At 42.7% G+C, this 24,952-nt stretch overlaps 1 protein-coding gene across 1 annotated transcript; it reads left to right on the forward strand.

Annotated features, from left to right (window-relative positions):
- Positions 1-1,965: 1,965 nt before the first annotated feature.
- On the forward strand, positions 1,966-22,727 carry LOC121875399 (roundabout homolog 2-like). Its single transcript, XM_042379950.1, has 3 exons — positions 1,966-2,020; positions 7,235-7,373; positions 22,529-22,727. Exons 1-3 carry the CDS (start codon positions 1,966-1,968, stop codon positions 22,725-22,727), a joined length of 393 nt encoding a protein of 130 aa, XP_042235884.1.
- The last annotated feature ends 2,225 nt before the right edge of the window (positions 22,728-24,952 follow it).

Consider the following 24,952-nt stretch of genomic DNA (forward strand, 5'->3'; position numbering starts at 1 on the left):
GTTTGAGGCAAAATATCTGGTAACATTGACCTGAACAGACAAAATTACAAAATGACTTGTAATTTATGTTTTATTCCTACATATATGTCATAAATACATTTGTTGTGAATGTTGTACTAGTGTCTTGTGTTTATATTACATGTAATATATTGTATCCAATGGTAGTAAACTTGTTGCCGAATGGGATTGCAGTTATCGTACAGCTCCCTCCTCCTCCTCCTCCCCCACTTTTTCTCTTAACCTACTTTTTTTTTACTGATGTTTGGATTAGTAAAGAAAGGAAGTGGAGTAAATAGAAGAATAAAGAAGGGGAAACAGAAAATAGTTAGCGATAACAGGTGGGGGAAGCTGAGTTTCATCATGCGTCTGGATGCGCAGTTTCAACATTACCAGACCATTTTCGGACCTTACAGCTGCAGTGTGTATACTTATTCCTGTGGCCTACTGTACGTAATACTCAGATTCTCTTTCAGCCTGCCCCTGGTTCAGACACACCTCCACCATCCACCCAGCTTAATGGTATTACCCTCTAATGTTACCCACTTTCGGTATCTCGGCTCCCACCTGTCCACCACCGCGGACATCGATGAAGAGATTCAGCATCGGATCAGATGTGCATCTCAAGCCTTTGGCAGACTCCGAAACCGTGTCTTCAGCTGTAGGGAGATGAAATTATCTACAAAGTTACACGTATATCGAGCAGTGGTCCTCCCCACCCTGCTATATGGCAGTGAGACATGGTTACATACAAGAGGCACATCAAGGCACTTGACAACTTTCACCAACGTAGTCTATGTTCCATCCTCCGAGTTGTCTGGAAGACAAAAGAAACAAATGCCAGTATTCTTGCTGACACCAACTGTAGGAGCATCGAGGCTACCATTATCCATGAACAATTACGCTAGACTGTCCATATTACCCGCATGGACGACAGTAGACTGGCAAAGCAGCTACTTTACAGTCACCTAACGAATAGTAAACGTAACGCTGGCGGGCTACTGAAAAAGTATAAGGATAGTCTTAATACAATCCTGAAAAAGTGCCAAATCGACCACCTCACCTAGGAGTCGATTACTCCAAATCATAACGCTTGGAGAAGCACCACACGAGAAGGTGTCAATACTTTCGAGTTAGCCCGACTGCAAACCAAGGCAGACAAGCGCCAACGCCGGAAAGACGCTGCCGCCGCCCCCTCCCGCACTCGATGTAGTCCTCCAGATGTGTAACATCTGTGAACAAGTCTGCCGGTCCCGTATCGGCTTCTTTAGTCACCTCAAATCTCACCAGCCAAGGTGACATCCTTAATAACTCATATCATTGTATCATAGCTGGCTGATCGTCATCCTTGATTCCGAGTGACAGCTAAGTAATAGTAGTAGTAGTAGTAGTAGTAGTGTGTGCGTGTGTGTGTGTGTACAAGTGTGTCTGTCTGTCTGTCTGTCTGCTCTTGTGCGTGTGTATGTTTTAAGGACAAAATTAAAAAAGCAGAATAAAAAAAACATTGACATTGGCTAAAATAAGTATATACATAATTTATATAGAATGGGTATACACATTAGTGATTGGTTTGTTAAGTCGTCACCTTCTTAACTTATAAACGGGGCAGTTAGTCACATGACGTCACTTATTATATTTAGGGAGAAAAATATTTTACGACGGTTTGAGAATACATCTTTGTTTCGTAACTTATAAGTGAGGAAAAAACAAACCTAACTTAACCATATATAAACACAACTCACGATCCTGTCAGAATATCCATCAATGTTTGTTAAGTGAGACATTAGTCAGGGTGCCATAGGAGGTCTCTAGCTGGGGGTGAGGGTGGGAGGGAGGGAGGGAAGGAGGGAGCAAAACTGAAGGTACGAACGCTTGAGAGTCCCGCGGTGGTTGCCTGGGAAGCTGCCACGTCGATAATGATGGTGATGGGGCGTCCCTTAATGGTGATGGAGGGGATGGGGTAGGCTCATGGCTGCGGTGATAGTGATAGTGAAGGAGAAGCGAGACGAGCTGGCCCAGGGAGGTGAGTAATGGTGTGGGGGAGGAAGGGGTGTGTGTGTGTGTGAGGGAGAGAGTTGTGTATGTAGGAGGGAGGGAGGGAGGGAGGGAGGGATAGTAACCAGGGGGAGATGTGTGTGTGGGGGCGTGTAGGAGGGAGGGAAGTCATGCGAGGTGTGTGTGTGAGAGGGAAGAAGAGAGGGAAAGAAGCCAAGGGAAAGAGAGAGAGAGAGAGCAGGGGAGGAGAGCTGTATGTAAAAAGAAAAACAAAGTGTGTGTGGGAGGTAGGTAAGTCAGGGGAGGGGGGTGGGCACTGGGGGGAAACACATTTACCAAAACATTGTACTTATTCACGTCTTACATCACAATTACATAATATTTGCGATATTAAAAATCTTACCCAAAAATAGGTACTAAAATGCATTGTATGTTGTCAGGAAAATAAAAATATCAGAAGAGGGAACATTACGAGTGAATATTTACGTCGTGGACATCATTCAAGGTGACACAGGTGTTCCCATGAGGCAGGTGGTGGCCCCAGGTGAAGGCCAGGTAAATATTATGCACAGGTGTGGCGCGTAACAAAGGCGCTGCTACGTAAAGATGTATGTGGCGTGGTGAGTGGTGTTACAGACGTGTGGTGAGGGTGTTACAGGGGTGAAGTGGGGGTTGTGATGAGTGATGTTACAGGGGTGTGGTGAAATAAACTCAGAGGTAGTGTCGAGGAACAGCTCCCGATAGTGTCTGGGTTACCATAATGACAAATATTATTTAGATACTGTTGTTGACTGTGGGATGTTAAGAGTACCCAGGGCAGGTCCAGGTAAGGTCGTGTATACTGTACGTGTAAGTTGGGGTCACTTGACGATTAGACACCTCGGTATATTTAACCTGAAGATTAACCTAACCTAACCAACTTAACGCTAACCTAACCTAACCTAAATTTTCCCGATGGCTTTAGGATTGTTAAATTTCAGGTAAAATAAAATGGGGTGTCTAATCTTCATGGTCTTTGAGAATAGGAACAAGATATATATAGCGTTAGATGTTTTTAACTGGGATATGTGCAAGTTTTTGGACATTTTAAAATAACTGAAAGATACAGTACAGGATTTTTATTTGTGGGGGTGAGGATGGGAATGGCAGTTGATCGTAATCTTAGAAAATAGAAAGAAAAAGATATGAGGCTGGATATTTTTAGGTGTAGGGAGGAGACGTGACCGAGGTGAGGAAGGAAGGGGTTCTGGGGTGCTCTGCTGAGACACAGTGTTTGGGTCATCAGTCGTCACCACCACAGACGCCCCTAATTGGTGTTGGGGAAGCTCTGCAGACCCGTCCTTTGTAGTGGTGACGGCTGGCTGGTGCTTTTACGTTGTTACATGGTGAGGGAGGTTTCCATGGGGAGGGAGAGAGGCCGTGGTTGGGGAGGGAAGTACATGTGGGAAGTGTAGGATAGAGAGAGTAATCCTTGTGAAAGAGAGAGAGAGAGAGAGAGAGAGAGAGAGAGAGAGAGAGAGAGAGAGAGAGAGAGAGTACCTTCACGCTCCATCACGTTTCACTCCACCAGGCAAACAAATCTTAAGCCAATAACACTTCCATAGTTCTTAAATTCACAAGCAATATACTTTTTTCTTTCTTGGGGAGAATTTTCATCCGGATTACCATTTTTCAATCAATAAAGGCGGCCATTGTCTGGCCGGGTTTTAGCCTCTTGGTAGTGCCCATAGACCCGTAAAATACCCGGTCAAGCACAAAATATGTTCAGGGGGGTAAAATTTTTATACCTACTTACCCGGCGGCCAAGTAGGTATAAAAGCCGGGGCCCCTGAGTCTTACAGGTGTTTGGGAAATTTTTGTCGTCCCCTAAAGGTTCAGAGAAAAACTTGATGTGGCTGTAATTATTTATCTTCTTTTTTATGTTTTATTGTTTAAGAATAATCATTTAGATATATTATAAATTATCTATATTGAAATTTGAAACAGTTGGTCTGGTATAATGTGAATATATTTCAAGTTTTCTGATGATTTCTTTCTCCCAAAAAATATAACATTTCAGGTAAATTAGAAAACCTCAACTTAACAATATTTATGGTTTCATACTCATTGTCCTGCTTGATTATGTTTTCTAATGGTTTCTTCAGTCTAAGTAAAAACAACAACAACAACAACAACAACTAACCAAACTTATCATGAACTCAAAACATGAACACAACAAATCTGCCTTCTCACAAAACTCGATTACACACTTACCCTCTATTGTCAACTTGTGGCCAAATTATCGTATCTTCACACGAATTCGATTTTCAGATGCGTCGTGAAATCACAAGTTCTGGTGTCATGCAAATTCGATTTTCTTTGACGTGTGATGAAATTTTACGAAGAAGAAGAAAGAGAAAAAAAAATGGAGGCATGTGTTGGCGGCGACAAGATTACGAGTCAGGTCTGAAATTATGCGTCAGAATTTTTGACAAGTTGGAGAGCAATTTGGGTTTATTTTAAGGCCGTCGTGGCTGGCTGGCTGGCTCGCTGGCTGGCTCTCAGGCTTCACCCACAACAGCTGATCAATTTACTCTAAAGTCTCCTGTCCTGAATTTTCAATCGTTGTTTTTAATTTCCAGAATTATGGTCAAGTGTAGAGTGAATGTTTTTCCTGAAATTGAATGTTAACAAGATCTGCTTTGAGTGGAGTACAAGGAATTATATTTACAATAAATCAGAAAGTATTGGTATTTTTTTGGTATTGGTCTGGAATTTGTTGATAAGTGCTCTTTATTGGGGGAATTTTGTCGTTCAAAAGTTCCACAATACACAAATAAAAAAACACAAAGCCTTTTATTGAAGAAGTTTTGTTTGAATAGAAAAAAGGTATTGGAGTAATAAATTTTAGTACCAATAAGGAAATTGCTGTTAAATAATCTCTAATGTAAAAATATCAGGTCATGAATTTTTGTACGGGTCGACCAGACTATTTCGTTGTAATACGTAATGATAAATATTTCCCTGTTGTTGTATTTGGTGGAATAAATTTATATATAATATATAAAGAGGCCTCCCCAGGCATGCATTAATTAACGCGCCTGTCATTTTCTTCAGCCTCGTTAACCACGGGAAATATTACCTGCGGGAACATACAAAATATTTTCGAGTTGAGTTTAGACATGATGATCTGGAGGGGCTCTAAGGTCAGCTGGTGTTACCTAGGGTCAGCTGGTGTTACCTAAGGTCAGCTGGTGTTACCTAGGGTCAGCTGGTGTTACCTAGGGTCAGTTGGTGTTACTTAGGGTCTGCTGATGTTACCTAAGGTCAGCTGGTGTTACCTAGAGCTAGTTGGTGTTACTTAGGGTCAGCTTGTGTTACCTTGGGTTAGTTGGTGTTACTTAGGGTCAGCTTGTGTTACCTAGGGTTAGTAGCATAGATGGTGTTACCTAGTATTGCCAAACTCACTTGGTGGTATCACTGGGTTACCTGAGATTGCTACCTGGGAAGTTACCTATAGTTTCTTTGTTACACCGATATTTGACACTTGCTGCTTGTTTGAAAGCCTCGTTATGCCCCAACCTGCCATGTCCTCGACATTTATCATGAACTCTGCCTGGTCGCCTAGGGGTGTGTGTGTGTGTGTGTGTGTGTGTGTGTGTGTGTGTGTGTGTGTGTGTGTGTGTGTGTGTGTGTGTGTGTGTGTGTGTGTGTGTGTGTGTGTGTGTGTGTGTGTGTGTGTGTGTGTGTGTGTGTGTGTGTGTGTGTGTGTGTGTGTGTGTGTGTGGTGTGTGTGTGTGTGTGTGTGTGTGTGTGTGTGTGTGTGTGTGTGTGTGTGTGTGTGTGTGTGTGTGTGTGTGTGTGTGTGTGTGTGTGTGTGTGTGTGTGTGTGTGTGTGTGTGTGTGTGTGTGTGTGTGTGTGTGTGTGTGTGTGTGTGTGTGTGTGTGTGTGTGTGTGTGTGTGTGTGTGTGTGTGTGTGTGTGTGTGTGTGTGTGTGTGTGTGTGTGTGTGTGTGTGTGTGTGTGTGTGTGTGTGTGTGTGTGTGTGTGTGTGTGTGTGTGTGTGTGTGTGTGTGTGTATGTGTGTGTGTGTGTGTGTGTGTGTGTGTGTGTGTGTGTGTGTGTGTGTGTGTGTGTGTGTGTGTGTGTGTGTGTGTGTGTGTGTGTGTGTGTGTGTGTGTGTGTGTGTGTGTGTGTGTGTGTGTGTGTGTGTGTGTGTGTGTGTGTGTGTGTGTGTGGAAGGAGGATACGACATTTTACTTGGCCTGGTTTTGTGTTTTAGTAATATGTGTAAAACTATAATTGCTGTAACTTCCTCTTGATGTCATTGTTCCATTACCACACAGGCATCTCTCTCTCTCTCTCTCTCTCTCTCTCTCTCTCTCTCTCTCTCTCAGCTACATATCGTGTTGCTTATCTCTATTTTGTAGTCGAGAACTGAAAGATGTGGATGAAGTTTTGTTGATTCAAATTAAAAACATCGTAGTGCAGACGATGAAGAAGAAGAGGAAGAAGAAGAAGGAGAAGTTGTAGAAGAGGGAGAAGAAGAAGATTGAAATAAATAGAAGAAGATAGAAAGGAGGAGGAAAAAACAAGTAAAAGAAACAAGAAAATATAGACAGATATACAAGAATATAGATACAAGGAAAAAGAAGAACAAGAGAACTCGATGATGAAAGACGTAAGCCATTAAAGACACCAAGAGGAACAGCACTTGAGACGCGTCCAAGATATTTATACTAAAAAAAACATTCATACACTGAGCAAACTGTCCACACACACACACACACACACACACACACACACACACACACACACACACACACACACACACAGATAACACTCAACATAGCCACACCTGGTGCTTGATTGCGTGTACCTGTTGTGGGTTGGTTCCTGCTTGCGGTTATTACACGGTATATACACAACAGTAGGAAGGTGAGGTTATTGTACGCATGGTGATCTCTGAGTTCATCCCACAGCGTCTTGTTATAGAGCTTTCTTTTGGGTATCTCTCTGTTTTTATGCTTGTTATGGCTACAGGTATCTTGGCTTTCTGTGTTAATTGGTCTTACCTGTAAATCCCCCTTCGTTACCTCTCGTCTAATTTCTCCTTCGGGATTTATTTTTTTTATTTTTTTTTCGCTTGATTTATTTCATCTTCTCTTTAATACTTCAGAATCATTCAATTTTTTTTAACTTATGACCAAAAGCCATCAGGATCGCCTCTTAATGCCGTCTCCATCCTTTTTCTCCTTCACAGGATCCCTCCGGTCGCCTAGGATCACCGAACACCCAACGGACATGACGGTGCCAAGGAGTGAGCCAGCCACCCTCAACTGCAATGCGGAGGGGAAGCCGCCACCCACCATCCGCTGGTTTAAAGACGGTCAGCTTGTCAGGTAGGTCTTGTGTTTTGAGAATTGATTAAGACCTATACTTAGAAAATTGATTAAGACATGAAGTTAGAGAATTGATTGAGACGTGTTCTTAGTTGATTAAGGCATGTACTTAAAGAATTGATTAAGACATGTACTTAGGAAATTGATTAAGAAATATACTTAGAGAATAGATTGAGACGTGTACTTGGAGAATTCATTATGGGATGTACTTAGAGAATTGGGTAAGATAGGTGTGTTTAAGGACCTGCCTGGTCACCTGAACCTGGCAGTACTCGTGGTATATTTCTTGTGGAACTTTGTGGAACTTTTCAACCTTAGTTATTATTATTGTTTACCTTTTAGTTCAGTCTTGATGATTTTGGGTGATTAAATTAACCTTTTCACCTTTATTGTTTTGTTTAGTTACTTTATATGTACTTTTCTTTTTAACTTTCTTCACTGTTACTTTTTTTGTATTTTTTTTATTTTTATTTCTTCGTCTCTTCTTGGTTCATGTTACTTATTTCTTCAGTCTTTTTACTTATCACTGTTATTATTGTTTTTTCTTTATCTGATTCGTATATTGTATGTTAGTTGCAAAGCCATTTTTTGTCTTATCCTTAAGGCTTTAGTTTATTCATCTGATTCCTAAAAGTTGATCTCCTAAAGTTTTCATTAGCATAGGTTGATGACATGTACGGTATACTGGAGGTAAAGTCAACAGGAAAGCACCTCTGGCGGACCCTCAGCCGATTTGGCTGCCCCCCAAAATTTATCGCCGTTGTGAGGCAACTCCACGATGGCATGAACGGCACAATGGCACCCAGTCTGAGTTCTTCCCCATCCAAACGGGGGTAAAACAAGGGTGTGTACTGACGCCAACTCTCTTTTCCATTCTCTTGGCTGCCTTCCTTACTCGTGCCAGTGCCAATTTAGCCCCCCCACCCCACCTCAGGTAAAAGTTAACATGTGGTGTCTTGGATCACTGTACACGTTAAGTCTAGAGACTGTCGGGGAGAGCCGGTGTAGAGGGGGAGAAGGGAAGGGTGGGGAAGTAAAAAGAGGGATGGGACTGGGAGGGGAAAGTGGGAAGTAGGAAGGAACGGAGAGGGGAAGGAGGAAAGAGAGAGGGGGAGGGATAAGGAAGAAACTGGGAGAGAAAAGAGGAAAGGGGCAAGAAAGGATAATGAGTGGAGGAAGAGGTGTAGAAGGGGAAAGAAAGAAGGGAGGGGGAGGAGGAGAGAATTAATAGAAGGGGAGGGGGGGGGTAATCTGGTGGGTGTGGACCTTTTAATTAGCGCCCGGTGGTCACACGACGCCCGCCTGATGTTCCCAAACTTTTGTTATCGCAGTAAAAATGTTGTTTTGTGCCTCGCTGGAGTAATGGAAAGACCCCAGTTTACCTTCCATTTTAGTTTTCAACTTTTCTAATAACAGTTTATATATATATAGTAATCTGGAAAACTCTTTATTTTGAGTATTAATTTACTATTTTGATTTTATTTTTTTAGTGGTCTTGAAGGAATGGATGTGAGAGATACCTTAGGATTATGGGCCGTAGGGCGAGGTTTTTCAAGAACGTGCTTCGGGCACTACGATCAACCGGGCAGGGTTACCAACATTTCCAAATCGACTGGTTGACCCACTGATGCCACAACCCAGGCGTTGAGTACCCGAACACACACACACACACACACACACACACACACACACACACAATAATAATAAATAAATACAAAAAAATAACCATCAGTAAAAAAAAAGTCACATTTGACCAAACGAACATAAAAGTGTTTAGGTGATATCAATGTGATATAGAAATTACTATTGTCTGGTGTTTGTGAGGTTTGTTATGAAGGTCCTGGCCACTCTGGAATGACCGGTGGTTGGTGTACCTCGAGTCAGCTGTCACAACACGGCGCGGGAAATATGGATAGCCATGAACGCAGCATATCGCTCTCTTTTAAACAGTGCAATGGTCTAGTTAGCCTCATTCAAGAGAGAGGGAAGATTTTACAAGACAAGGCATATGATCCCTGGAGCTGTGATAAAAAGAGAAAAGTCGGGACTATTTAACACAAGTAAATAACTGACAATTAATCTTTGAATGTATATGTAAAAAACAATTTCTGTCACCAACAAACTCATTTTCTATCAGTTTTGAATGTATTCTATTCCAATATATCAAAATTTGGAGGGTGAAAAGGGTTTTATATTCATCACGACTGCCCTCCCGATAAATTGTTCCAACACTCCCGATAGGAAACCTGATCACCGGAACTGCCTTCGGGTCTGTAGGCGTCTCTGAATAACCACACTCGATGGTGATCCCGATCGGTCGCGTGGTGTAACGACTGTGAATACAATCCTATATTTCAGATTGGCGTCCTGTGGTGTAATGGTCAGCATGCTCGCCTCGCAAACAAGCGGACCCGAGTTCGATCTCCGGGCAGGGTGAAACTATGGGCAAGTTTCTTTACGCCAGTTACCTCTGTCTACCCAGCAGTAATTGGGGACCTGCATGTTCCAGGGTAATGGTTAGCCAGTGCAGTTGGCGAGTTATCTGGTTTTCTCTGACTATTCCTTGACACTGGTTGTTGTGTTGGCGACAGCTTCTACACCTTAAAGAAATTCACGCCTAGGTGGCCCTTGGGTTGGCCATCCTCGTTACACGAGGGGCATCCATTATTATTATTATTATTATTATTATTATTATTATTATTATTATTATTATTATTATTATTATTATTATTATTATTATTATTATTATTATTATATTACAGATCAGTCACATAGTAAAATAATGTCAGGTTGAACTCATGATAATTTCCGTATAAGAATTCGCACCCAAAGAGTTTATGAAGAGTGAGGAAACAGTATTAGGGTGAGCCAGGCCGACGGGGAGTTTCCCTTGATAATGTATCCTTATGAGAGCGTCTACCTCGGCATTTTACCTGGGCGTTTACCTGTGTCGATTCCAGGGGCCTCTCCCACATCCCACACCCCTGCCACTCCTCCCTCCTGCACTACACACAGACAACCTTGTGATAGCGGTGGCCAGCTGTGTGTCACGTGGTCTTCTCTCTCGCTCCAAGGATCTCGACTCAGGCTAACATTGTGGTCTATTGTCTTAAGTCAACATAGGAAACGTCTCCCAAAGGCACGGATGACTTCTTTTGTTGTGATAAACAAATAGAAACATAAAGAGACACAAGATTCTGGTAACAAGATGATGATGATAATGATGATGATGATGATGATGGTGATGATGATGATACATAGTGACACAGTGAGGACAAGGAGGGGTGAGGCGTCAAAGAGTTACTAATGAAACAAAAATATTCTTCATAAGCATATTGAACAAACTACAATAAAAAAACAAAACATGATGAGAACAGCTCTAATAAAACAGACAAAAGAACAGGGAGAATGTAAAGACAAAAATAACGAGAGAACAAAGAGAGAATGAGATAATGCAGAGGATGTTGTGTTGACAAAGTCGTATTTCAGGCAAGCTTACCGTGTAGTTAAAGTCGAGTCTCAGCGTAATTTCGACGTCATTATGGCCGCCACCTTTGCGCCACGGTTAAATAAAGCGAGTTTGGTATCATCTCGTATTTGTATTTAGAAGATAATTTTACCTGTGTGTCTTTGAGAATTACAGGTGAGCCGAAATGTTAGGGACTCGAACTACACGAGGAAAAAAAATTAAGGTTGGAAATTGTTAGAAGTCAGAGGTGAAATGTAAGACATCATTTGGATATTCAGAACATAGTTTTGGTGTCTCGGCCGCTGCACCAGTTGAACTTTTACCAATACTACTGCAGCGTCGAGCAGTAGGAGGTCCATGTGGCGCCTCCCTGCCTCCCTCCCTACCGTTAGTGAAGCTGTAGAACTATTTAACTTTTTTCATGGATTACTTTTTTGAAGGTCTGGTCACACCGTCTTGTATCTAACGAGGATGATTTTTGTGTTAGGTTACTGAAATTGAAAGAGTTTATAAAGACAGAAAAATACAGAAACAAAAGTGAACAACAACAATAATATTGACGTAGTTGTGTCTAGTGAGTCTCTGCTGCTTGTATGTTGTAGTTATCTTCGCTAAAAGATGTTGACCTTCTCCATGTAATGCTATAGAGGTTAGGTCATGCCCAGTTTAAGAGCCGCCTTTTGTTCTACACTTAAGCCACACGCTGCAGTCATCAGCCTTCATAAGTGTGATCATCTCAATAACACAATATAACTCCTGTAAATAGAAATAGGTCACCGTGACCCAGCTGTTTGAAAACCTGGTCACGCCCTGCTGCTGTCTTCAACATATAATGACACTATTTACCTCCTGAAGAATGAGTCACTGACAAGCACGGTAGTGTGACTTGCCTATTAAGGCGTATAGGGCACTGTGTCTTCAGACTTCATACACACGATCACCAGATGATATGTACTACCTCTTTGAGTGATGTTCACAGGTCAACAAAGGCGAGTATTGTTATACAGTACTGGCGGTGAACCTCTCGTGTGCACGTTATCCCCTCCTCCCTCCCCGGCAGGTTATCCACGCCGTCTGCGACATTTGTTATTTATTTATTTTTAATTACCAAGACTCTCCCTGATGAAAGACCTTTCCGGTGAGATATATATAACTTCTGTGTGTTGTTCAGTCTGAGAGTTTATCGGGATCGTAAATACAGACAGACAACTTAGGCTTGATGAGTATATACGATGCACTTGCCTCATACTGTCAGTTTATGTCGTTAACGACCCGCCTGGCGACTCATATCTCAAAAATTCTTGACTGGCATATTGGACGAGGCGAGTCAGCGGAGAATTTTTGATAAGTCTGCTCAGTGTTTTTTAAGTGAAGGCATTGTGTGGCGGATGAGGGAGAGAATTAACCCGCCGCTCCACACACGCTCCAGATTTATAAAGTTTCTGTGATGAATATTCCTCGTAACCGAAGACCCAGCACTGCACCTGACTTTTTACAGCGCAGGGGAGATCAGAGGCCTCGTCCCTTGGCTTGACAGGTGGTGCTTGAAGGAGGATGAGGAGTTGTATGATATAATGAGCAGCACTCTGAGGTAGGGCGCCTTACAGATGGTAGTCCTGAGGCGAAGGTTGTGTAAAATGTAACTTAAGGTAGAAAAGGCCGACGGAAGGTGTTTGTTGGTGGCAGTATTGAGTGCCTGTGGACGTGTCTACATAATAGGGACAGCGATGGGATAATAATTACTAATATGCATCGCCGACAATTTCTGGTACATTAATACCTGTATTGTTAATTATTTTTTTGCGTTTTGCTTTCCACGAACAAGTTAAATCACAGAATCGTTTAAAAATAACATAAAAATCACAATAAAAATTTAATCAACCTTAACTAGATGAAGTTAACACCAGTCAAGGGACACATAATTATCAGGTACAGAATCTGCCCCTAAATTCTCTACCGTAATTTTCTTTCCTAATTAATGTTAAGAGAAGGTAATGTAGTTATTTCGATGATTTATCTTAACACAGTCAGTTTGCTGCTTCCTCACGCCTTCAGTTCTAGGAATTTTCATCTTAAGAAACTGAAAATCTGACCCAGTCATAATATTGTGTAGTGTAGTGTGTAGGTGGTGAGTCAGGTGTAGCGTGGTACAGTGTTGAGTCAGGTGTAGCGTGTAGTGTGTTAGTGGTGAGTCAGGCGTAGTGTGTTAGTGGTGAGTCAGGCGTAGCGTGGTGTAGTGTGTTAGTGGTGAGTCAGGTGTAGCGTGGTACAGTGTTGAGTCAGGTGTACCGTGGTGTAGTGTGTAAGTGGTGAGTCAGGTGTACCTTGGTGTAGTGTGTTAGTGGTGAGTCAGGCGTAGCGTGGTGTAGTGTGTTAGTGGTGAGTCAGGTGTAGCGTGGTGTAGTGTGTTAGTGGTGAGTCAGGTGTACCTTGGTGTAGTGTGTTAGTGGTGAGTCAGGTGTAGCGTGGTGTAGTATGTAAGTGGTGAGTCAGGTGTAGCGTGGTGTAATGTGGTAGTGTTAAGTTAGTTGTAGTGTGTTCGAGAATAAGTATATGTAAAATAAAACTAAATTAATTCTCGGGCCTAAATTCATAGACTAAAAAAAACTAGTCACTATGAACTGGTTCACTGAAAATGTTAAGCCACACTTGAGTAAAAAGTCCCTCTCGATAGATAATATATTTCAGTCAGGTGAGGAAAGGCGGAAGTTGGAGGTGACTCATGCACCCAGAAGAAAAGAATGCTCCCGTCTTTACCGCCTGCAGGGAATATACCATAAAACGTCGCTCGTCCGGGAAAATCAGATTAGATTAGGTTGGTGGTGAGCCGAGACAATGTGATGTACATAATGTATGGCGCAAGACGGGCGAGGGTGACCGTACTGAGTGTATGGAACAAGCCCTGGGAGATTTTGCCTTTGAAGGATTTTTTGGTATTATTGTTTTGTTGTCCTGTTGAGTCTTAAAACACACACACACACACACACAGTGAAAACCTGTACATACTATGACACCATGTACACCAATAACAGCTTCACCCAGCCACGTGTGTACCTCCAACACTTACACAACACATATCTCCAAAATAGAGGAGGAAAAACGGAGGGAGTAAAACAGTGTTGTGTACAGAGACGCTCGGCATGGCAGCTAAAATCACAGAGTTTGTGGACGTTTAGTGGACGGTGCCCGCATCACCCCGGGCGTCCAGCCACCAGCGAGCGTCCTGCTGACCAGCCGACCTCTGCCACGGCCTGGGGAGGGTACGAACTACAGTATATATATATATATATATATATATATATATATATATATATATATATATATATATATATATATATATATATATATATATAAAACAAAATCGAATGTATACGTATAGTAACTCAACGAAGAGAAGTACATAAATCAGAAAGCTTGCAAATGGCTGAACTGCAGTGATTTATTTGAATGAAGTAAATCAACTTTAAAATTGTTGAAAGGATTAAACACATTCTCTGTGCCAGCAGCTCTTTGTCACGGGTCGTGCCAGCCTCGTTAACTTGACCCTCAATAAAACCTTTTGAGGTTCATCAAGCAGAGTCGAGGAAAGCAGTTTTAATATCGAGGTTTTATATATTTTACCTCACCGGCCGGTTTTCTATGATGTTATTCAGCGGAAAATTTAATAGATTTTCTCGTTAGTCAGTCGTACCGAGTAACAGTGTCTGTGATTGCATAAAATACACGATTTATCTCGTCCAAACTGTGACACTTACTAGGCCGTTAGTACCCACCACCAGTACCCAGAACCTCACACAGAGAGTGTTTCCTATTCACACAATATTACATTTTATTTCACTAAGTTAAAGACAACTACGCAAGTATAGGTACAATGACTATTAACAGGTGTCAAAGAAATAACATTAAACAAATACTAATATAGAAATAAAAATACGGTACAGGTACAGTTTACAGGTATAGGTGCAGGTACAGTTACAGGTACAGATACAGGTACAGATACAGGTACAGATACAATGAAATGTACAGATACAGTTATAGGTAGTTACAGGTATAAGTACAATTACAGGCAGTTACAGTTGCAGGTGTAGGTACAGTTACAGGTACAGATACAGGTGCAGATACAATGAAATGTACAGATACAGTTATAGGTAGTTACAGGTATAAGTACAATTACAGGCAGTTACAGTTGCAGGTGTAGGTACAGTTACAGTTATAGGTACAGGTACAGTTACACGTATATGTACAGTTACAGGTACAGTTATTAAGTTCAAATCAGTTATATAAATATTTGAACTCTTCCCCTCACTCCCTCACTCCCTCACTCTACCCACCAATCTTCCTCATTTTCTTGTGACTTTTATTCTCCCTCACTCTCCTCCATTTGGACTACGATTCTCTGTCTCCCCTCTTCTCTCACACGCAATCTCTCACTTTCTCTCATTCTCACTTTCTCCCTGAACTGTCCACACCGCCCTTCTCACTATACCTGGCTCTCCCTCCCTCTCACAGGTGGTTGACGGCCCTCACCATCCCTCTCCCTCCCTCTCACAGGTGGTTGACCGCCGTCACCAGCCCTCTCCCTTCCTCTCCCAGGTGGTTGGCGGCCCTCACCATCCCTCTCCCTCCCTCTCCCAGGTGGTTGGTGGTCCTCATCATCCCTCTCCCTCCCTCTCACAGGTGGTTGGCGGCCCTCACCAGCCCTCTCCCTCCTTCTCCCTCAGGTGGTTGACAATCCTGACTAGCGGTCTTTCTCATTTTCGTTCCCCTTTCCTTCATTTCCCCTCTACCTCTTTCCCTCTCCCTTTCCCTCCCCCTCCCGATAATCCTGATTAGCACTCCCATTTTCTTTCCTCTCTTCTTCATTTCTCCCCTCCCTCCCCGTTTCCCTCTCCCTCCTCCTCTCCCTCCTCCTCTCCCTCACTCACTCTCCGGAGCTGCTATGAAATATACATGACCTCCTATTTTGCACTAGTAACTCGGAGTGTGAACGTGGTGGTGATGGTTTTTTGTTTCGTTGTAAAATTTATAACACTATGGTAGCTGCCACCACATACTGTACGTTGTAATGTTTATAAAGATCAATATTCAACTGTCATCAACGTGTGTGTTTAAATAAAGGGAGAGTAGATAAGATTATTAACATTTCTAATCATAATATGTAATTTTATGCTATATATTTAAGTATTATAAGTAATGATAAAATTGAAGATATTGCGCTCACTTCAGCCAGGGAACTCTTTAAGTGTTACTGACTGTGTGCCTGCAGGGGTCCACTCCCGTCCACAGCAGGAGAAGCCTTACTGACAGCTGGACACGTGCTACTGATCATGCAAGCCATCAAGGACTTCTTTTATAAGACTATCCTGCTGGGGCTGTGCAAGTGATTACCTCTGAAAAAAACACACTTATTAAGACAGAACATGTTAGTAAAATATTTAAGACGTTGGTTGGTTCCTAGATATAAAACTGATATATACTGTATTGGTTACAAGTATATATCACCACTGACTCCCTTATATTTAACAACGTGTGACTAAGTTGAACATCTTACAAGTTATGACGGGTTTAGTTAAGTAAACAAACCATGTCTGAGTCTTCATGGGACCATTACCTGTTGGGAAAATTGTTTGAGAAATTCTAGTAGTTTGGTAGGAGTCTTACAAACGGCCAGACCACCGTCCTCTCTCTCTCTCTCTCTCTCTCTCTCTCTCTCTCTCTCTCTCTCTCTCTCTCTCTCTCTCTCTCTCTCTCAGTGTGGTGGGCGGCTGTGGGCGGATCTGACTCTCGCTCATTACCGTCCCGCCCTGGAGACCTCCAAGTTTTCTTGCTGAAATTACCCGAGAACCCAATCCTTCGTCGACACCTTTGTGGCCGATATACCCGCCACCTCCTACTGTGTTAGGAGGAGGAGGAGGAGGAAGAAGAGGCCGGGGAGGAAGAGGAGGACGGGGAGGAAGAGGAGGACGGGGAGGAAGAGGAGGACGGGAGGAAGGGGAGGAAGATAGAGACGGGGATGAGGAGGAAGAGGAGGACGGTAAGGAGGAGAAAAAAGAAAAGGACGAGGAGGAAGAGGAAGACGGAGAGGAGAGGGAAGAAGAGGAGGATGGGGAGAGAAAGAACGGGGGAGGAGAATGGGTAAGAGGAGATAGAGGAGGAAGAAGAAGAAGAACAAGAGATAGGATGGGGTAAAATAAGGAGGAGGATACATCCGCCACCTCCCACTGTGTTAAGAAAAAAGAGGGAGATGGTAGGTAGGAGAGGGAGGAGGTGTTGGCGGTGCTGGGGAAGGGGACGCCGTGGGGTATGAGGGAGGGAGAAAGGAAGGTGGAGAGAGAGAGAGAGAGAGATAGGGGTGAAGAATCTCCCGTAAACTCGTTGATAAACTACGAAGGCGAGAAATAATAGGGAAGAGGGAGACGAATAAAGAAAAGGAGAGAGAGAGAGAGAGAGAGAGAGAGAGAGAGAGAGAGCCAACATGCAGAATCGGTCGTAAACCCGTTGCTGGATCACAAAGTTCTGGGTCATAAGGGATGGCGGGTTGGGTGAAAGTTTCTATTTCATCCCCCAACTCGCAGGCAGCCGGAGTTTAAAATTACTTGTGGGGGAACTATTTGCACACCTTGCCCGTCGCCGCTAATGGTTCCCACCGTGTTAGGGATTGTTGCCTCCCCACGGTACAGTGAGCCGTGTGTCCTCGAGGTGTTGGTGGGTAGGGATGTGGGGTGGGGGGGATTGGTTTACGAGATAGGAATGAACCTGAAGACTTGTTTTGGCCAGGGAGTTACTAGGGGGAGGGGCTTCATTTCCTGGAAGGTGGGGAGGAGTGAGATTTGGTAAGGGATGGGGATGACCTTGGGGGAAGCTGGGGAAGGATAGAAATTGGTGCTAGGTTTGGATGGTGAGTCGGGGAGGGAGATATGTAGATGTCCTTAGTGATTAATAGGAAAAATAACTCCTACAAAACGTTTGGGGAAGTTTCAAGTGTATAATACAAAACAAGGATAATTTACTTAAGTTACAGAATGTGGTGGGGACTCCAATGACGCCGCTGCCAGTATGTTGCAATAAGGCATTTATATGGTTATACAGTATATATATATTTTGCTGGGTCATTATTTCTCCTTCCAGACACAAAAGCCAATCAGGAATAGCTGAGTCAACAACTACTCTTGCTACTAACACACTCAACAGACACCAACAAGAACCTTCTGGCTACCAACACACTCAACAGACACCAACAAGAACCTTCTGGCTACCAACACACTCAACAGACACCAACAAGAACCTTCTGGCTACCAACACACTCAACAGACACCAACAAAAACCTTCTGGCTACCAACACACTCAACAGACACCAACAAGAACATTTATCACAGCAAAACTTAAATCAATCCATCGAATTTCTTAAATTGGTACAAGTCAGAGGGCTTCAACAGACACCAACAAGAACCTTCTGGCTACCAACACACTCAACAGACACCAACAAGAACCTTCGGACTACCAACACACTCAACAGAACCACCAATTTTATCACAGCAAAACTTAAATCAATCCATCGAATTTCTTAAATTGGTACAAGTCGGAGGTTGTTACCTTAAATCTCCATAGATATCATCATTTCCTCTTACCTGTGAAGTTTAGGTAAGACATATTAACAGAGAGTTTTATTTATTTCAGGTATATTATTATGTGGATTGACACCTGTTTGTGAGGGAATCAGATTGTTTCTCTACTAATACTACTACCACTATTATTATTTTTTTTAATAAAATGGCCTCCAGTCTCCCCCAATAGCCACACCTTTCCCTACTACTACTACAACTAAAGAACCTGCTGTAAAAACTCACATAATGTTCTACCGTAAAAATAGCAGTAAAAGACTAACATTAATCCTACCATAAAACCCAATGAGAACTACCATAAACCTACTGCGGGAGCCACCATTAAGGAGAGAGAGAGAGAGAGAGAGAGAGAGAGCCGGGCAATATGGCGGTGTTGTGAAGTTGAGACTCTACCTCATAACAAAACCCAATGAGAGAACTAATGTGGTTGACAAGAGATGTTTTGAGACAGAGACGTTATATGTTAGTTGATTTGTTTTTGAGAGAGAGAGAGAGAGAGAGAGAGAGATTTTTCTGTTTTGTGAGATATTTTGAGTATTGTGGTCCTTTTGTGAGACATGGAGAGACAGATGTGTCGTTGAATCTGTTACGAGACGGGTGAGAGACGTGAGACAGGACAGAATTGAGGAGCTGAGGGAGAGAGAGACAGTAGGTGGTATTGACAGGTGTTGTGTGAATGTGAGATACCAGCCTCTGACAGCCATCATCACCCCCAGGACACACACACACACACACACACACACACACACACACACACCTCGCCTCCGCCACGTTCGTCTTATCAACACAAAACCTTGCCGCTGATAACAGGCTCGTGTGTTTTCCTCCGATAATGAGATGCGTTTGGTGGTCCCGGCGATGATAGTGTGTGTTGGTGGGCGTAAGAGTAGGTGGTAGCAGGTCCCGTTACTAATGGGCCCAACCTAACCTAACCAAACCTAACCTAACCTTACCATACCTTACCTAACGTTTAATAATAAGGATTTTGACCCTTTAGGTTTAGGGCTAATAGGAACGGGTCTACAAAAAGTGGTTCCCGCTCTTAATGGTCATTCCAAATTAGGTCGGGGCCTGTTAGGACAACCAGTAGAAATATTGAAAAACGCCCTTGCTAAGTCTCCCGTGTTCCTCTGTTATTACGTCTCACTGCACCCATGGCGGCCCGTTCTTGCCTTGGGCTCCCCGTTGCACCCCCAGCCACGCCCACGCCCAGGTCACGCTACTCTCCAGCCTCATTAAACACTGTACCCTTGTTGACTGTATTACGAACACCTGAAATACTTTTTTTTTTATTAAAAGAAAAACTACAATCCCATTTTTTTGTATGTTCAAAGAAATTATTCAGAATTTCAACTCAACAAAAAAAAATCTTGATATTTTTTGTGATGTAAATAGAAGAAAAAAAATTGTTGGACGGAATATGTAAAGTACACATTAGTTCAAAGTTCAACACATTATAAGTCATGATAAAAAATATAATACAGTTTTAGCACAGAAGCGGAGGTGAGAGTTACTGTAGTATGCAGTGTTCAAAGCAAAAGTCAGGGGGCGCTGTGTACATCACGTTGTACACTCGAAATATGCAGGAGAAACACACACACACACACACACACACACACACACACACACACACAGGTGAGCGCCGTACACGAGGGACTATATAACACGGTAGAACGAGTTTATAAAGAAGTTACTAACATAGGGAACAGTGTGCAGGGATACCAGCTAGAGAGACTTGAAGCATCATAATCCAGAGTACGAGTTCTCAATTGTCTGTTTTTGTTGATAGTAATTGAGCTTTGATGAGCACAAAATTGACTGCCTTTTGATCCGCCCCAACGATGATGGGTAAATAATGGTGGAATTACAGTGTGAATTTACCGTGTCACGTGTGTGTGTGTGTGTGTGTGTGTGTGTGTGTGTGTGTGTGTGTGTGTGTGTGTGTGTGTGTGTGTGTGTGTGTGTGTGTCCTTATCCTCAGTAGACATCATCATCATCATCACTACTTTAGGAGAACATCAACATCTGACTCCGGTCACCGCCTCACCACCGACCAAAACAAAGCCGTCACACACACACACACACACACACACACACACACACACTAGTCCAGCTGTTTGCACATACCTTTCTCTCTTTCATATATCCTTTCCCTACTTTTTTTTACATATATTTTTTCTACTTTCTTTTATATATTGTTTCTCTACCTTTCTCCTATATTATTTCTCCACTCTAATTTCCTTTTCTTATATATACTTTCTCACCTTTTTCATATATTGTATACTTTCTTCTATATCCCTTTTCTACTTTCTCTTCCTCATATACCCTTTCTCTACTTTCTTTCATATATATATACTGTCCTTACTCTCTCTAAACAAAATTTCCAAATGTTCTAAATGATGTGCTTCAAATTCAAATAGGCCTTCGTGTAGGCCTGTGTATACACCAACAAGTATCGAAAACGTATCAAATAAAACTCTTAATATCTTTAATTCGGTATAACGAGGAAACTTTAATATCGAGAGGGAAATATTTCAGGAAGTGCAACCAAAAAATAACAGTTTTTTTCTTAACGTGATTCACACAACACAAGTTAACATTTAATCGTTGTAAAGTTAAAAAAATAAACCAAGAATGTTTTATAGAATATGTGTTTTATCCTCAGGTTCTTGAAGGTCAAAGTTGTATTTACCTTCGCGGGAAAATATGGCTTTATACAATAACCTCTGACGTCACGGCGGTGTTGCATGTTTACATTTGGTTGTTCAGTGTTGCCAGTTTTGGTTTTTTATAGACCCACACTTCTGTACGCTTTGGATTTTTTTTTCTTGAATAATGCCAATATTTTTTAAAGTACTTTTTCTTGACATGTATTTGAAATAGTGTTACAGACTATTATATATGGTTAGGTTAGGTTAGGTCAGGTCATATTCTCACCTTCCTCAGGTAACTCTCCTCCTCACTATTGACACCTTCACTACACTAAACCATCCATTAACAAGATAACTAAGTTTTTGTGTTTATCGCTGTCACCCTTCAGTACACTTAATGTTTCCATATATTTATTAAAGATACACATAACATACACATAATACACATAACATACACATAATACACATAACATACACATAATACACATAACATACCGGTACACATAATACACATAACACACATGATTTGTATATAATTTATATTTTTACCATCACCTACCAATAACCTTCATTCTCCCAGGTGTTCAAACTTTCGTCTTTTTTACATACATACATTAAGGTGAATTTCACTTAATTTTATGATCTAAGCCAAATGTCATCATGATTTTAAAGAAGATAAAGAAATCTGTGTATTTTTGGGTGGTATATAAAGTGTTTATCGCCACTTGGTTGACGTCACATAACCAGGAGGATGTCAGAGCCCGGATGACGTCACATAACAAGGGTGATGTCTCAAACCCAGGATGACGTCACAGAGAGACGGCCTGGATTATCGTAAAACGAGTTGGGAAGGAAAACAAATACGAATAAACCAAAAACCAGAAGAGAAAAAGAAGAACATAAAAGTCAGGGAGGAGAGTAAATAAAAATAAATGTTAGACTAGGAGACAACGAAGATAAAGGGGGAGAGCAGAGACAGAGGCGTGAACCAGAGTGAACATTATGAGGCGACGGGGATAAACTACATGTTGTGTACACTGCTGCTGCTGAGGTCTCCTAGTGGTGGTCTCCTAGAGGTGGTCTCCTGGCGGTGGTCTCCTGGCGGTGGTCTCCTAGAGGTGGTCTCCTGGCGGTGGTCTCCTAGTGGTGGTCTGGACACTCAGCATGTCTCTCTGATGTAGGCATGGGCATGTTAGGCGTGGCGTGGGCTTGATCGCGTGGTCGTGGCTTTTCTCAGCTTAACCACGAGTCTCATGACTGCTGTGGGCATGGCCAAGGGCGTGGTTATGAAGGGATGAACTGTGACTTAAAAACCTTTGACATCATCATTCCTCACCACTGACATCACCCTTCCTTCACCACTAACATCACTTTTTCCACCACTGACTTCATTTTTTTTTTGTACCTTTTCAGGACGTCCCCAGGTGATCCCAAATCCCAACGGGTGTTACTACCGACGGGATCCTTGTTCTTCCTGCGGGTGGTACACGGCAAGAAGGAGGATGACGCGGGGGTGTACTGGTGCCAGGCGAGCAACGAAGTGGGCACCGTCACCTCCAACAACGCCACCCTCGAAATAGCAGGTAAGACAGGTGTTGAAGAGGTCAGGTAAGGGAGAGGTAAAGAGACGGTTTATGACAGAGAAAGAGAGACACACACAGTAAAAAAGACAGAAAGACAGACAGGCAGAGACGGACAAACACACACTCTAAGAAGAAAGACACACACACACACACACACACACACACACACACACACACACACACACACACACACACACACACACACACACACACACACAATGTAAGACGAGAGAGAGAGAGAGAGAGAGAGAGAGAGAGAGAGAGAGAGCAGGGTTAGTGGGGTTGTGGAGGTTGGTGGGCCGCGTGGAGGTTGGTGGGGTGGAGGTTGGTGGGGGTCATGAGGTTGGTGGGGTTATGTGGAGGTTGGTGGAGTCATGTAGGTTGGTGGGCCATGTGGAGGTGGTGGGGGCAGAGGATGGGGGGTCATGTGAAGGGCACTGGGGTCATGTGAAGGGTACTGGGGTCATGGCATGTGAAGGGTACTGGGGTCATGTGGATACTGGGGTCATGGGGGTAATGGACTGGGGGTCATGTGGGGTACTGGGGTATGAAGGGTAAAATTGGGGTCATGGGTACTGGGGTCATGTGAAGTACTTCATAATAAGGGTACTGGTAAAGGGAACAGGTAGTAGTCGAGTACACCTTTACCTCACCCGACACGGCAGGTAGGCAATTCCTGTGAGGTCATGTAGGGAGAGAGGGAGGAAAGGCCAGGGGTCATGTAGGAAAGGAGGGAAGGCTAGGTATCATGGAGGGAGAGAGAGAGAGGGAGGGACAGGGGTCATGGAGGGAGGGAGAGCCAGGTATCACGGATGGGGAGAGGGAGGGAGGGACAGGGGTCATGGAGGGAGTGAGGGCCAGTTATCATGGAGGGAAAGAGGGAGGGAAGGTCAGGGGTCATGGAAGGAGGGAGGGCTAGGTATCATGGAGGGAGAGAGGGAAGGAGAGGAGTGTAAAAGAGAAGGAGGGAAGGAGAGACGGAATATATCCCAAGAGAGTAAGGTAGAGTTTCTCTTGGAGGGAAGGAGAGAATGAGGGAGAGGAGAGGGAGAGTACGATAAGTGGACGAGAGGAAAAAGAGTAAAGTGAAGGAGTAACACAATAACAATAACAGATAACAAAGCATTAAGGAGAATGAGTCACAGTGTTATATTTTCCTCAGATAAAGGATAATATTGTTACATTAATTAAGAAAACCCTTAAAGGAAAAAATCTTATACAATATACTACACAATTATATTAAATGGAACATCGTCATTAAGCAGACATATACGAATATTCCCGAGTTAATTATCTTTAGGTATGAACGTGTCTCTCTGTAAAGCATAATGAGTGTTATACATAATATTAAACTTTGAAATGATCGACATGTTAAGGTTTATGTTATACTGAAATAGTTTTAAGTGGATTGTAGTTGGTAAAGAGAGAGGCTGTGTATGTTATCAGTGCCGTGTGTGTGTGTGTGTGTGTGTGTGTGTGTGTGTGTGTGTGTGTGTCAGCTAAGGACAGTAAAAAACATTACTACTCTTATATGTAAAGAAATAAGGCTTAGTTCAACACTTTAAAGAGCTTTATATTATAAGTCATGAGTGAAGCAGCAGTAGATCGTCCCTTACGTCACTCTCTTGTGTTGGCAACAGACCAACCCATTGTGTCTGGTCCTGAGGAGAATAATAATTTAAAGGAAAACATTACAATTTTGGCCTCCAGTTGTGGTCGTGGTATGGCTGTTGTTGTTGATGGGGTTGTTGTTATTGTTGTAGATATTGTTTTGTTGTTATTATATTAGTAATTGTTCTTATGGTCGTTGTTATTGTCATTATTTGTTGTTGCTTTTGTAGGTGTTATTTTTTTTTAGTCGTCTTTTCTCGTTGATGTTATTAATGCGGTCGTTGTCGTGTCGTCGTTGTAGTTGTGGCTGTTGTTGTTGTAACTGTTGTCAATTTTGTCATTGTCGTTGTTTTATGTGATTGTTATTGTGGTTATCGTGGTTATTTTTGTTATTGCAATTGTTAGTGTTGTTGTTAACGGAAGACTGAAGGTGTCAGGTGTTATTTTCTCTCTCTCTCTCGACTGGTGTTGTCAGGTTCATTGTCATCGTGGTAGCTGCTGTTGTCATTCCCCACACCACTGTTATTGTCGTGTCTGGTGACGACTGTAGAGAGAACAGGTGTTGATTGCCGTCATCGCTGTTATCGTTTACGTGTAGAAACTTAGGTAGTGTAGTGTAGTGTGTGTGTGTGTAGTGCAGTGT

The sequence above is a fragment of the Homarus americanus genome, unplaced genomic scaffold (genome assembly GCF_018991925.1).
Source record: "Homarus americanus isolate GMGI-L3 unplaced genomic scaffold, GMGI_Hamer_2.0 scaffold50666, whole genome shotgun sequence".
NCBI classification, from domain to species: Eukaryota; Metazoa; Arthropoda; class Malacostraca; order Decapoda; family Nephropidae; genus Homarus; species Homarus americanus.

Coding starts and splice junctions, on each gene's coding strand:
- LOC121875399 (XM_042379950.1), top strand. CDS start 1,966: ATGGCTGCGGTGATAGTGATAGTGAAGGAGAAGCGAGACGAGCTGGCC. Junction 2,021..7,234: donor AGACGAGCTGGCCCAGGGAG/GTGAGTAATGGT, acceptor TCTCCTTCACAG/GATCCCTCCGGTCGCCTAGG. Junction 7,374..22,528: donor AAAGACGGTCAGCTTGTCAG/GTAGGTCTTGTG, acceptor GTACCTTTTCAG/GACGTCCCCAGGTGATCCCA.